The 13,636-nt window shown below is 40.3% G+C and overlaps 1 protein-coding gene across 2 annotated transcripts in view; it reads left to right on the forward strand.

Annotated features, from left to right (window-relative positions):
* Positions 1-13,636, forward strand: part of SYNE1 (spectrin repeat containing nuclear envelope protein 1) — a 354,454-nt gene that overhangs the window by 293,343 nt on the left and 47,475 nt on the right. For both annotated transcript variants that reach the window (XM_067465989.1, XM_067465987.1), the window contains 4 exons: positions 887-1,012; positions 2,446-2,601; positions 9,828-9,986; positions 10,317-10,483. In XM_067465989.1, the coding sequence (XP_067322090.1) occupies positions 887-1,012; positions 2,446-2,601; positions 9,828-9,986; positions 10,317-10,483 (608 nt within the window). The remainder of the gene's footprint in view (positions 1-886; positions 1,013-2,445; positions 2,602-9,827; positions 9,987-10,316; positions 10,484-13,636) is intronic.

The raw sequence follows: 13,636 nt of genomic DNA on the forward strand, positions 1-13,636 counted from the left end.
CTAAACACTAAACACTAGACTACCTTCTATAAATTATATCACCACTACATTTTAAAAAATTATGTCAAGCAATCTTGAGAACATCACACCTGCAGCAATTTCATGTTTGAGATGGAAGCTGGGAAGATAAGGGTTTTTTTTTTTTGAAAAAATGATGTTTTTGGAGAGTTTTTTGTAACATGGTAGGAATGATCCAGATTGGATGACTTATTTATTCAGTCCTAGTTGAGGTAAAGAAGGGTAGGATAAGCGCAAAGGGTGACAACGCTGTAATTTTCTTTCTTTCTTTCTTTCTTTCTTTCTTTATTATTTGCGTAATATTTATTTATTTGGATTTATCTTCTGCCTTTCTCCCATCAAATTATGAAGGATTTATCTTTTTTGATATCTGTAGGAGTGATATTGAAGGGGAAAGTCAGATTGTGTGCTCTTCTTTCTTCCCATTATTTGCACTTTTTGCTATTACAATCTACTGAACATAGTATTATTGAACATAACACATGCATTTTCAACCTCTCAAAAGAAAGAAAAATTCACATTCATTTTTTCACATTCATCACATTCATTTTTTTCTTATTCAGAAACTGCTGAATACTGTGGGAAGCAGGGAGATAGGAAATGCACAACAAGGTTATTGACTGAGGAAATATAATGGCCTAAATCCATTTGCTGATTTTGAGAGTAAACCTATGAACTAATGGGATATACTTACATGTGACTCACCATTCAACCATTGATTGAGTAGGACTACTCCAGTTGCAACTAATTTGCTGAATTCCAGTCTTTGCCTTCTTGATTATTATCAGCTCTGAAGAGCAATTGTCCATGTTCTGTCCTTGTTGAATCTCTAAAACATTGCATTTATATCTGTTTTTTCTACTTTTAGGACTGGGAAAAATGTGAAAAAGGCATATCAGATTCTCTGAAAAAGCTAAAGTCGTTCAAGAGAAAGCTGTCTCAACCTTTACCAGAACATCATGATGAACTCCACACTGAACAAATCCGTTGCAAGGTAAAATACTAATAACTAATGCATTCTTCCTTTGAGATATTTGTAATTACAACTTGCTGGTATGCAGACAGGTTTGCAAAGAACCTAAAATGGTGGACTCTGTCATGGTTCTGTGTTCATGGTGGCATGTTATTTGTACAGACTGGAGCTATTCACCTTCACCTTCAAAATATTTACACTTCATAACATCTATTGGTTCTGATATTTGTTCAGGTTTTTCAAAAGGTTTTTTTTTTTTCAATTTGTGTGCCTGGGGTTGACACCCATCCCCTTTGTGTTTGTTCATGTTAATAGCCATCCATTAATTTGCCTATTTGTTCTCCAAAAAAATCTTTAGATCTGGATTTTCACAGCTCTGCTGCCTTGGTCTAGGTGTCTGTTTGCCAGTATACCTTGGCTTGTAACGTAAGACAAATCTGCAGGCTACAAGGTACTTGGCTATGCTAAATATCCTCAAATACAGAAGGGCTTTTTCCATGGCCGGACTGAATTCTTGGCCATCGTCTATAATAGAAGCTTACATTAGAATTTAAGAGTTTGCCTATGTAAAAGCTGTGCAACTGAAATATCATATGATAGTTTTCTGTTTTATAGCATTTACCAGCTTGCATGGGAAGAACAGATCATTCATGTATTGAATGAGAACATGAAGATTCTACACAGTTCCCATCACTATTCATGCTTCAGCAGTCATCATTACCATAATCATAGCAGCAGCAACATTTACCTTACATCTTATGTCTTCCTATGGATTTTGGCAGGAAACAACAGATTAAAATATAATAATAAATAGATAGCACAGTTAAAAGCACAAACGCTCATTCAAATGCATAATCAGTTTGAAATCATGCATACATGATTTAACTGACAATTTAAAAAACATCCAGATAGGCCTATTGGAAAAGATTTGTCTGTAATGCAGTTTGAAATACAGCCAGCATATTCAGTTGTCAAACCACTTCCAGCAGGTCATTCCACAATTTTGTGATGGATTGAAATAAATGTCCACCAGCAGACCTACATTTATGGGGTGGATTATACAGGAGGAAAAATAATAACTCAGCATCTAAAAACAAATTATGTCATAACATCTAAACTTAAGATACAACATAAGCTATCAAATAAGTTAAATCAGCATAGAACAAAACATCAAATAGAAGCATCAGTTTGCCAGATTACCCAAATTCCTTGGGGATATATAAGTTAATTATTGCCAAAGATGTTAACTGGACTAGTGAGGTAAACAGGGCCCATGTTTTGTACTAACTGAGCTTTCCAAACTTGATACATGCATAACCCAATTTACAGCACATTTTAGTGCTTATATTTTTGTAGAGCTTTTTTAATAAATAGAAACAAATTTTCTGTGTAGAAATTATCAAAATAAGTCTACCCATAATTCCCTATGCTACATATTTTTTCTTAAAACCTAGGAACTAGAAAATGCTGCTGAAGGATGGACAGATGATCTTTCCCAGTTGAATTTGTTAAAGGAGACTCTGTCTGCTTGCATCAGTGCAGATGACATCTCAGTCCTCAGTGAGCGCATTGAGCTGCTGCATAGACATTGGGAAGAGCTATGTCACCAGGTAAAAGAAGGCAACAAAAAAACAAAATGAAAATTGCAGTGGTTAAATAAAGATACTCACCGTTTGCAACAGGAAGCTAATGTGGGTCCCTAGTGCTTTCTTTCTTCTGTCAGTCAATTGTTTTCTTAATGCACCAGGCTCTGGAGTGTGAATTATATGATGCAAATGGTCTTTTAACTGAGGGTGTTCACTGGAATTGTTTTGTCATAGAATCATAGAATCATAGAATCATAGAATCAAAGAGTTGGAAGAGACCTCATGGGCCATCCAGTCCAACCCCCTGCCAAGAAGCAGGAATATTGCATTCAGATCACCCCTGACAAATGGCCATCCAGCCTCTGCTTAAAAGCTTCCAAAGAAGGAGCCTCCACTGCTGAACAGCTCTCACAGTCAGGAAGTTCTTCCTAATGTTCAGATGGAATCTCCTCTCTTGTAGTTTGAAGCCATTGTTCCGCGTCCTAGTCTCCAAGGAAGCAGAAAACAAGCTTGCTCCCTCCTCCCTGTGGCTTCCTCTCACATATTTATACATGGCTATCATATCTCCTCTCAGCCTTCTCTTCTTCAGGCTAAACATGCCCAGTTCCCTAAGCCGCTCCTCATAGGGCTTGTTCTCCAGACCCTTGATCATTTTAGTCGCCCTCCTCTGGACACATTCCAGCTTGTCAATATCTCTCTTGAATTGTGGTGCCCAGAATTGGACACAGTATTCCAGATGTGGTCTAACCAAAGCAGAATAGAGGGGTAGCATTACTTCCTTAGATCTAGACACTATGCTCCTATTGATGCAGGCCAAAATCCCATTGGCTTTTTTTGCTGCCACATCACATTGTTGGCTCATGTTTAACGCTACATCCACGGCATTCCCCGCATCTACCCAGCTTGTAGCTCTATCGAAGAAAGAGATCAGATTAGTCTGGCATGACTTGTTTTTGATAAATCCATGTTGACTATTAGCGATGACTGCATTTGTTTCTAAGTGTTTGCAGACCGCTTCCTTAACAATCTTTTCCAGAATCTTGCCCGGTATCGACGTGAGGCTGACCGGACGGTAGTTGTTTGGGTCGTCCTTTTTTCCCTTCTTGAAGATTGGGACCACATTGGCCCTCCTCCAATCTGCTGGAACTTCTCCCGTTCTCCAAGAACTCTCAAAGATGGTTGCCAATGGTTCCGAAATGACTTCCGCTAGTTCCTTCAGTACTCTTGGGTGTAGTTGATCTGGCCCTGGGGACTTGAACTCATTAAGAGCGGCCAGGTATTCCTGGACGACTTCTTTCCCAATTTGGGGTTGGATGTCCTCCAATCCCTCATCCACTCCATCTTGCTGAGGTTGAAGACTCTCTTTTTGTGAGAAGACCGAGGCAAAGAAGGCATTAAGTAGTTCTGCCTTTTCCCTATCCCCTGTCAGCATTGCCCCATCTTCTCCTCGAAGAGGTCCTATCGCCTTCTTGTTTTTCCTTTTTCTACTGACATAAGAATAGAAGCCCTTTTTATTGTTTTTAATGTCCCTGGCAAGTCTGAGCTCGTTTTTTGCTTTAGCTTTGGGGACCTTTTCCCTACAGGTGTTGGCTATTTGTTTGAATTCTTCTTTAGTGATTTCTCCCTTTTTCCACTTCTTGTGCATGTCTCTTTTGTGTCTTAGCACAGTTAGAAGTTCTTTGGACATCCATTCTGGCTTCTTTGCACTTGTCCTATTTTTTCTCTTTGTTGGCACGGTTTGCAATTGCGCCTTGAGTATTTCACTCTTGAGAAATTCCCATCCATCCGTAGCTCCCTTGTCTTTTAGTATCTGTGTCCACGGAATGCTGTTCAGCGTTTCCTTCATTTTTTGGAAATCAGCTCTTCTAAAGTCCAAAATGCAGGTTTGACTTGTCTTAGTTTCGGCCTTCCTTTGTACCTCAAATTGCAGGAGCACATGGTCACTTGCCCCTAAGGATCCTACCACTTTGAGCGCATCGATCAGGTCCTCCGCATTTGTTAGGATGAGATCAAGAGTAGCCAATCCCCTTGTTGCCTCTTCTACCTTCTGGACCATGAAATTGTCTGCAAGGCAAGCGAGGAATTTGTTGGACCTTGTACTCTTGGCCGAGTTTGTTTTCCAGCAAATATCGGGATAGTTGAAATCGCCCATGACTACTACATCTCTTTTCTGTGCCTGTTTGGTCAACTGTTGGCAGAAGACTTCATCAAGATCTTCCTCCTGGCTTGGGGGTCTGTAGTAGACGCCTACAACGACATCTTTTTGAGTCCCAGTTCCCTTGATTCTTATCCAGATGATTTCAAGCTGGTTTCCCAGATTGCTGTCTTGAATTTCTTCTGCAGCATAAGAGTTTTTGACATATAAGGCTACTCCGCCTCCTCTCCCCTTTGTTCGGTTTCTGTGAAAGAGGTTATACCCCTCGATATCTACATTCCAGCGATAGGAGTCATCCCACCAGGTTTCAGTGATGGCTATGATATCATATTTGTGGTGTAGTGCTAGAAGTTGGAGTTCGTCTTGTTTATTTCCCATGCTCTGTGCATTAGTGTATAGACATGTGAGCCCCTGGGATCTTCCCTTGAGCTGTTTAATTGGGATTATTGTGCTTTTGGTACTTGGTCCTTGTTGTGTTTGTGCAGCCCTCCATTTAGCCTTCTGGCGATTCCCAGGCATTATGGGTAAAGTAGTGTTCGCAAGGCTGTTGTCCCCCTCCCCCGGTGGACCTAGTTTAAAGTGCGTCTAATGAGGTTTGCGAGTCTGTGAGCAAAAAGGTGTTTTCCTACTTGTGTGAGATGCACCCCATCCCTTGCCAGTAGGCCATCCTCCTGGAATAGCAGGCCATGGTCGAGGAAGCCAAAGCGTTCCTCCTGACACCATTTTCTAAGCCAGTCATTGACCTGTACTATTTTTCTGGCTCTTGTGGGTCCGTGTCTTACAACAGGGAGGAGGGATGAAAAGACCACCTGTACATTACATTCTTTTAGCATTGCTCCTAGAGCTCGAAAATCATTTGTGATCTTTTGAAACGTATGCCTTGCAGTATCATTGGTTCCTACATGAATCAACATGAGGGGAGGACGGTGATAGGGCTTGAGGAGCCTGGTGAGCCTCTGAGTGATATGATGTATTTTTGCCCCCGGTAGGCAGCATATTTCTCGAGCCATCCCATCTGGTCTGGAAATGACAGCTTCCGTTCCTCTAAGGAGGGAGTCGCCTACTACCAAGACCTGTTTACTTTCAGGAATGACAGGGCCCCTTTTGTGCAATGTAGTGTGTAGGTCTCCAGAAAAGTGATCCTGTTGGTGTGAATTGTGTAGGTGAAAAGTGTTGTCCTCCTCCTCGACATCCCCGGTGCATTCGTCAAGGACAATCCATTGAGATTCGTCCAAGAGCCTATGGTTCTCCTGTATGTGTTCCTGTTGCTCCTGGTCTATGGTTGGGGATGGTACCCCTGCACGATTGTGCAAGTGTGAATGTTGTGAAGTGTTGTCCCAGTCAGGGCTATCCCCTGCACACTGATCAAGGATGAGCCACTGATCAGTATCTAAGCCATTCTGGTCTTCCCCAATATGTTGTGTTTCTTGGTCAGGTGCTAGTTGTGTGAGAATTTGGAATCTATTGTGTAACTGCAGCTGAGCGGAAGTATTCTGAGGAGGCTTCTGGGTCCTATGTGTCCTTCTAAGGGTGACATTTCTCCAAGCCTGAGGGTTGTCCACATCTGAGGTGCTGGACCAGTGAAGAAATAGCAATTCAAGAAAGGCTTAGTTCTACTCACTGTCCACAGAGACAATGCTCTTTCAGAAAATGTTTCCTATTGGATTTGTAGAAACCCACTGAGATGACATTGGGCAAATGGCACCCCAGAGAAAAGCAGAGGCAACCCCCCCCCCCAAAAAAAAAACCTTGTCAATAAAACCTAACCTTAGCGTCACCATATATTGCAAATGCTTTGAAGTCACACAACAATGACAACTTATCTGGTCTTTGACTATGAAGACATTTCAATACCTCACTGAACTCGGTGGTGAAATACCTACATGTGTAATATATAAGAATATTCTAGCTCATTTAAAATTTCCTTGGATTGTCTTCTTTAACCTAAAAGGGAAAAAGGGAGAAATCACCAAAGAAGAATTCAAACAAATAGCCAACACCTGTAGGGAAAAGGTCCGCAAGGCTAAAGCACAAAACGAGCTCAGGCTTTCCAGGGACATTAAAAACAATAAAAAGGGATTCTTTTCTTATGTCAGTAGAAAAAGGAAAAACAAGGAGGTGACAGGGCCTCTTCGAGGAGAAGATGGGGCAATGCTGACAGGGGATAGGGAAAAGGCAGAACTACTTAATGCCTTCTTTGCCTCGGTCTTCTCACAAAAAGAAAGTCATCTTCAACCTCAGCAAGATAGAGTGGATGGAGGATTAGAGGACATCCAACCCCAAATTGGGAAACAAGTCATCCAGAAATACCTGGCCGCTCTAAATGGGTTCAAGTCCCCAGGGCCAGATCAACTACACCCAAGAGTACTGAAGGAACTAGCGGAAGTCATTTTGGAACCATTGGCAACCATCTTTGAGAGTTCTTGGAGAACGGGAGAAGTTCCAGCAGACTGGAGGAGGGCCAATGTGGTCCCAATCTTCAAGAAGGGAAAAAAGGATGACCCGAACAATTACTGTCCGGTCAGCCTCACGTCGATACCAGGCAAGATGCTGGAAAATATTGTTAAGGAAGTGGTCTGCAAACACTTAGGAACAAATGCGGTAATCGCTAATAGTCAACATGGATTTATCAAAAACAAGTCATGCCAGACTAATCTGATCTCTTTTTTCGATAGAGTTACAAGCTGGATAGATGTGGGGAATGCCGTGGATGTAGCGTACCTGGATTTCAGTAAGGCCTTCAACAAGGTCCCCCATGACCTTCTGGCAAGGAAACTAGTCCAATGTGGGCTAGGCAAAACTACGGTGAGGTGGATCTGTAATTGGTTAAGTGGACGAACCCAGAGGGTGCTCACCAATGCTTCCTCTTCATCCTGGAAAGAAGTGACGAGCGGAGTGCCGCAGGGTTCTGTCCTGGGCCCGGTCCTGTTCAACATCTTTATTAATGACTTAGATGAAGGGCTAGAAGGCAGGATCATCAAGTTTGCAGACGACACCAAATTGGGAGGGATAGCCAATACTCCAGAGGACAGGAGCAGGATTCAAAATGATCTTGACAGATTAGAGAGATGGGCCAAAACTAATAAAATGAAGTTCAACAGTGACAAATGCAAGATACTCCACTTTGGCAGAAAAAATGAAATGCAAAGATACAGAATGGGTGACGCCTGGCTCGAGAGCAGTACGTGTGAAAAAGATCTTGGAGTCCACGTGGACAACAAGTTAAACATGAGCCAACAATGTGATGTGGCGGCAAAAAAAGCCAATGGGATTTTGGCCTGCATCAATAGGAGCATAGTGTCTAAATCTAGGGAAGTAATGCTACCCCTCTATTCTGTTTTGGTTAGACCACATCTGGAATATTGTGTCCAGTTCTGGGCACCACAATTCAAGAGAGATATTGACAAGCTGGAATGTGTCCAGAGGAGAGCGACTAAAATGATAAAAGGTCTGGAGAACAAGCCCTATGAGGAGCGGCTTAAGGAGCTGGCATGTTTAGCCTGAAGAAGAGAAGGCTGAGAGGGGATATGATAGCCATGTATAAATATGTGAGAGGAATCCACAGGGAGGAGGGAGCAAGCTTGTTTTCTGCTTCCCTGGAGACTAGGACGCGGAACAATGGCTTCAAACTACAAGAGAGGAGATTCCATCTGAACATGAGGAAGAACTTCCTGAGTGTGAGAGCCGTTCAGCAGTGGAACTCTCTGCCCCAGAGTGTGGTGGAGGCTCCTTCTTTGGAAGCTTTTAAACAGAGGCTGGATGGCCATCTGTCAGGGGTGATTTGAATGCAATATTCCTGCTTCTTGGCAGGGGGTTGGACTGGATGGCCCATGAGGTCTCTTCCAACTCTTTGATTCTATGATTCTATGAGGACTCTTCCAACTCTTTGATTCTATGAAATGGAGCTTGCAACAATATTTTATTGCTATTGTACAAAGCTCAGATTGCACTGCAAATGTATAAAGGAAGTAACAGGATTTTCCTATCATTTTGTAATCTTAAGAAGAATCAACTGATAGATAATACAATAGCCATTTCCAAATATCTGCATGTTTGTTGCATTGAAAGTAGAGCCAGCTTGCTTTGTGTTTTTCTGAAGGGTCGGACTGAAAGCAATGTTAGAAAAACCTCTTGGGAGCAAGTGTGGTAATTGTCAAGAGGTTTATAAAATGAGGTTGAATGGCCAAATGTCAAGTACTCCTTAACTACTAGAAGATGCTTGTATTTTATAATGAGCCAGAGTTGAAGACTTTCTGGAATAGTATTATAAAACTATATCTGCTTTTTAGAAGCAATGCAAAAGGACAGATAATTGGTAGTTCAGTTGGTAAAAATTATTTCCATCTGGCTAGAGTCGCAGTGCTGAGGGAAGAAGGTGTTGCCGGTTCCTCCTCCTTCTTCTGCATTTCCCAAATTTCCTGGTGATTTCTGTTATCGCTGTAGTATGTGCTACTTGAGTAACTGATTTTTTTAAAAAAAAAACATGAGGTCAGGCTGTTAAGATAACTAAAGGTGCAGTGAAGTAAATTATTGCACATATATACACACCTTTGTGCTTCTATATATTGTAATGTGATATGTGTAATTTTTGTGCCACCACTGGTAGAATACACATTCATGGAAAAGATACTCTATTTTTGGAATTAATACCACTTTAATCTGCCCTTGGTAACCCTCTGAACTCACAAATTCCTATGTCTCATTCTGCAAACTGAGATTGTCACTCAGTCCCTTCAATTTTACCATAAGATTTTGAGAAACGCTTTTACAAATGCCTTTATTACAGTAGATCTGAGATAGGAGTGAGCTTTGGGTGGAGACTATAAAGAATACTGAAAGCTGTACCTATTTCAAATGGCAGCGCAACTCCGTGACCTCCAGTATTTGAATGTGACTTCCTGCTTTAAGTGGGATTGGCCAGAAGTATTTTGAGATTAACAATGTGCATTAATCTGTTGAAGGTGTCTTGAAAGGTTGTAGCTTCTATTCTCTCTCAGAAATGCCATCCTTCAGAGATAAATTTATGCTTCAACCTTAAGGATTCTTTTTAGTGTCATTGTCGAACTTTCTGATTTCATCTCATATATGATTTAAGGTTTCCTTGAGGCGGCAGCAGGTGACAGAGAGACTGAACGAGTGGGCACTCTTCAGTGAGAAGAACAAAGAGCTCTGTGAGTGGTTGACACAAATGGAAAGTAAAGTTTCTCAGAATGGAGAGATCCTTATTGAGGAAATGATAGAAAAACTCAAAAAGGTAAAAGTTCTTCTCATTTTTTCTTTTCAAACATTTTACAATGTTCTCAATTTGTCAGAGCTTAAATGTGCCTTGAGCAGGCTTGCTAGATTTATTTGCACCTTCAGTTTGTGGTGTCATTCCTTTTCTGTACTTGTTCACTTGTTAAGTTATTATTTCCTTTTCAAAGTACAAAAATTTAAGCATGGACATTATTTTTTATCAGACTTGCACCTGCGGGTCTTCATTTAAATCATCTCAAAGAAGCATCACAAAATGCTTATTATTGTTTTAAGTAGGCAGGCATTATGAATAAGCTTTCTCACTTCTGTATATCTCGTTGTTGCCCAGGATTATCAAGATGAAATTGCAGTTGCCCAAGAAAATAAAATCCAGCTCCAGCAAATGGGAGAACGGCTTGCCAAAGCCAGTCATGAAAGCAAAGCTATGGAGATTGAGTATAAACTGGGCAAGGTGAATGACAGATGGCAGCATCTTTTAGATCTCATTGCAGCCAGGTGAGACAAATTAACTTTCCATAAAATATGTGACTGTGTTTTGAAAACTTATAAGGGGGAGGAGTCAGCCCATTTTGTCTCATTGTTCTCACATGAGAACTTTTATTTCTGCATTAATAGAATGTTTGCAATGCATAATCTTGGTAGCTTTAGTCACTGTAGAAATATTTTGCAATATAGTACTCAGACCAATTATCAGACTAATTATCACAAGGGAGGCAGACTTTCTAGAGGGGCATATACCTGCACTGTGTTCAATACTCTACTGCTAGAGTAATTTAGATGTTCCAGTTGGGTTGTTAGAGGAAAGCATTGGCATGAAGTGGAGAAATTTCTGATTAAATTTTGTGACATCTAAACGAGGTCTACAATGAGATTAGAACAACAGAAGTCATTATAAATAGAAATCATGAATAATCTTGTTGTTGCTATCTGCATTCAAAGTCCAACTTATGATGGCCCTGACATTTATTCAGAGTTTGGCATTTCCTTCCTCTAAGTTTGAGAATGTGACCTATTGGGTTTCTGTGGCTGATCAGAGAGCCGAACTGGTCTTCTGGAGTATTGGACCACATCTACATGGACACTTTACCCCAGGGACAATTAGAATTCAAATCTTGAATTGGAACAAGGAAAGTCCATATGACTAGCCCCTAAATGTCCATCGGTGCTGAACCTGGTTTGGTGATGCTAGACAGCCACCCTTACCATCACTCTCAATTACTTGTCATAGCAGTGACCACCAGCCATTTCATCACCAGGAATGTTGTTCACTGGGGCACCAGTGGGAGAAGGGAATTGAGGAATCACCCTCTCCTTTTTCCCTCCTCTTCTCCAGTTGTGTACCAGCTAATGTCACTCCAATCAATGAGCAACAGGCACCAGCTGGTAGCCAGCCACTACTATGACAAAAAAATAGGAGGGGGAAGCAGTAATTGCTGTCCCATATCTCCATGTTGCCTGAGCCTGGGGAATACAGGTTGGCTGTGTAAACAGTTGCTGTCAGTTCCATGTCTGATTATACGGTTTATACAAGCCTGGAGATACAGTTTGCTCTGGGGTTTCAGGGAAATGTCAGAATAATCCGTGACTTTTTAACATGTGGCTCAAGACTACTTTAGGCAACCTTAACCCAAGTCAACTTAAATCAGCTTCATGCATCATGTAGATGCCACAGAGTTGACTTACCCCCCTCCCACTTTAGGGATACGTATACATGTGTTCTTCGTCTCAGACCACTGCATCACACTGACTCTCATTGAGAGCGTTATTTTCTAATGTTTTCTTAAAGCCGTTTTGCTCTACTCCTGTGTAGCACAAAGTTGCATTGTTTAGGAATGTGCTGTGTAAACTACATCCCTTTGTTTGCTCTGAATCTCCTACCACTCAGCTTCATTGGTTGGCCTCAGGTTCTTGTATAATGAGAGTGAGTATGTGTTAAACTGTTCTGTATTTCTCTTTCATCAGTAGCTGACAGGCTTTACCTATTTTATTTTGGCAAATGTAAAGTTCTTTAATAGTGTTTCATGTAAAGGTTTGGATTTTTTAGTAGGTAGGTACTAATGCACAGATGTTAGAATCGTTATATGAGGAAGTGGTATTTCTTGCAGAACTAGTTGGTTTCTCAGGATGTGGTTTTACAGGCAAATATAACATGAAACAAGTACAGAACATTACAATTTTTTGGAAACATTTCTGTCAAATTTTGCCCAATGTCTGTAGGATAGTGCTCCTAGTATATCATTCCTTTAAAAAGAAATACTATTTGTACAACCAATAAATTTAAGTCTTCTCAGAGAGGCCACTGACACAAACTTGAAATATGCCAGCACAGTATTTATATAGAAATTGTATTTTACCAGTGTGCATAAAAAACAAATATTTTACTATTTCTACCAATTTCATGTGAAAAAGGAACATAAAGACTAAAGGCATGGGACTAAATCTGATTGCTAATCTCACCTCAGATGAACTGAATCAATTTGTGAATAATAAATCAAGTTTGTTTTTTTTTAAAAAAAAACCCCTCAATTGATTCAGTACATCTTCTCCACTTAAGTTGAGACTAAAAAGTGGGTGTAAGTAATGCTTCTTTTCCATTTTTAAACCATCTTTGGAAGCATTTCACTGAATGAAACTATAAAAATAGATTCAAATTAAAAAGAAATAAAATATATTATTCATATGCAATTCAAACAAATATAGAGATCTCCAAGGAGGTAAGCTATTTTCAGTCCTTCTCATCTCAATATGAACATCAAGTTTATGATTCTGCACCCCCCTCCCCCCAGTTAAGTAAAGTAAAACTTTTCAGCTGTGCAATAGATTTTCATTTTCAGCTGGATTTTAATCCCAGGATCCCCTATAAATAACAAAATATGTGAATGCTCAAGTCCCATTACAGACAGTCCCCAAGTTATGAACAAGATAGGTTCTCTAGGGCTCTTCTTAAGTTGAATTTATATGTAAGAACAGGCACATTTTTAAGAGTAACTACAGCCAAATACATAGCTTTGGATAACATAGGAAAGGGTTGACACCCCATAGTGTTTGTTTTGCTGCTTGTGCCCCTGTTCAGAAGATTTCACCTCACTTTCTATTCTTTTGATAACTCAATTATGAAAAAAATGGCTTGTTTGTAGGAACAAGGATTGGTGAGAAAGCTTCAGTGAAGACACATTTTCCCCCATAATAACTTTTTCAGGCATGAATTTACCTTCCTAGGAGTCGATTTCTCTCACTTCCTGTTGTCTCACTCCTATTCCTAACTATGAGTCATTTGTAAGTCAGACGTCTTTAGCTTGGGGATTGCCTGTATATACTGTGGTGTGGAAAAATGGCAAAATAAAGGTTTGCTTTTAGGGGGGTTCAAAAATATTTTCAAGCTGTGGATGATTGGATCTATGGGTAACGATTCCAAGTATTTCGAGAGCTTACTGTATTGTCACAATTTATTGACATAACAAAAATTATTTTCCTTTTTTGCATGAGTATAATAAGAAATTGCTTTAGTATATTACTTCTGTTGTCTTTTGTATCTTTTGTCAAGCACCAATCAATATTCCCGTGTTATTTTCATAGCTCACTAGTCACCCAGCCAAACAACAGGCAAAAATCAATTCCTTTGTTTTGCTTATAACAAACAGATTCACT

Source organism: Anolis sagrei, chromosome 1, assembly GCF_037176765.1.
Source record: "Anolis sagrei isolate rAnoSag1 chromosome 1, rAnoSag1.mat, whole genome shotgun sequence".
In the NCBI taxonomy this organism is placed as follows: Eukaryota; Metazoa; Chordata; class Lepidosauria; order Squamata; family Dactyloidae; genus Anolis; species Anolis sagrei.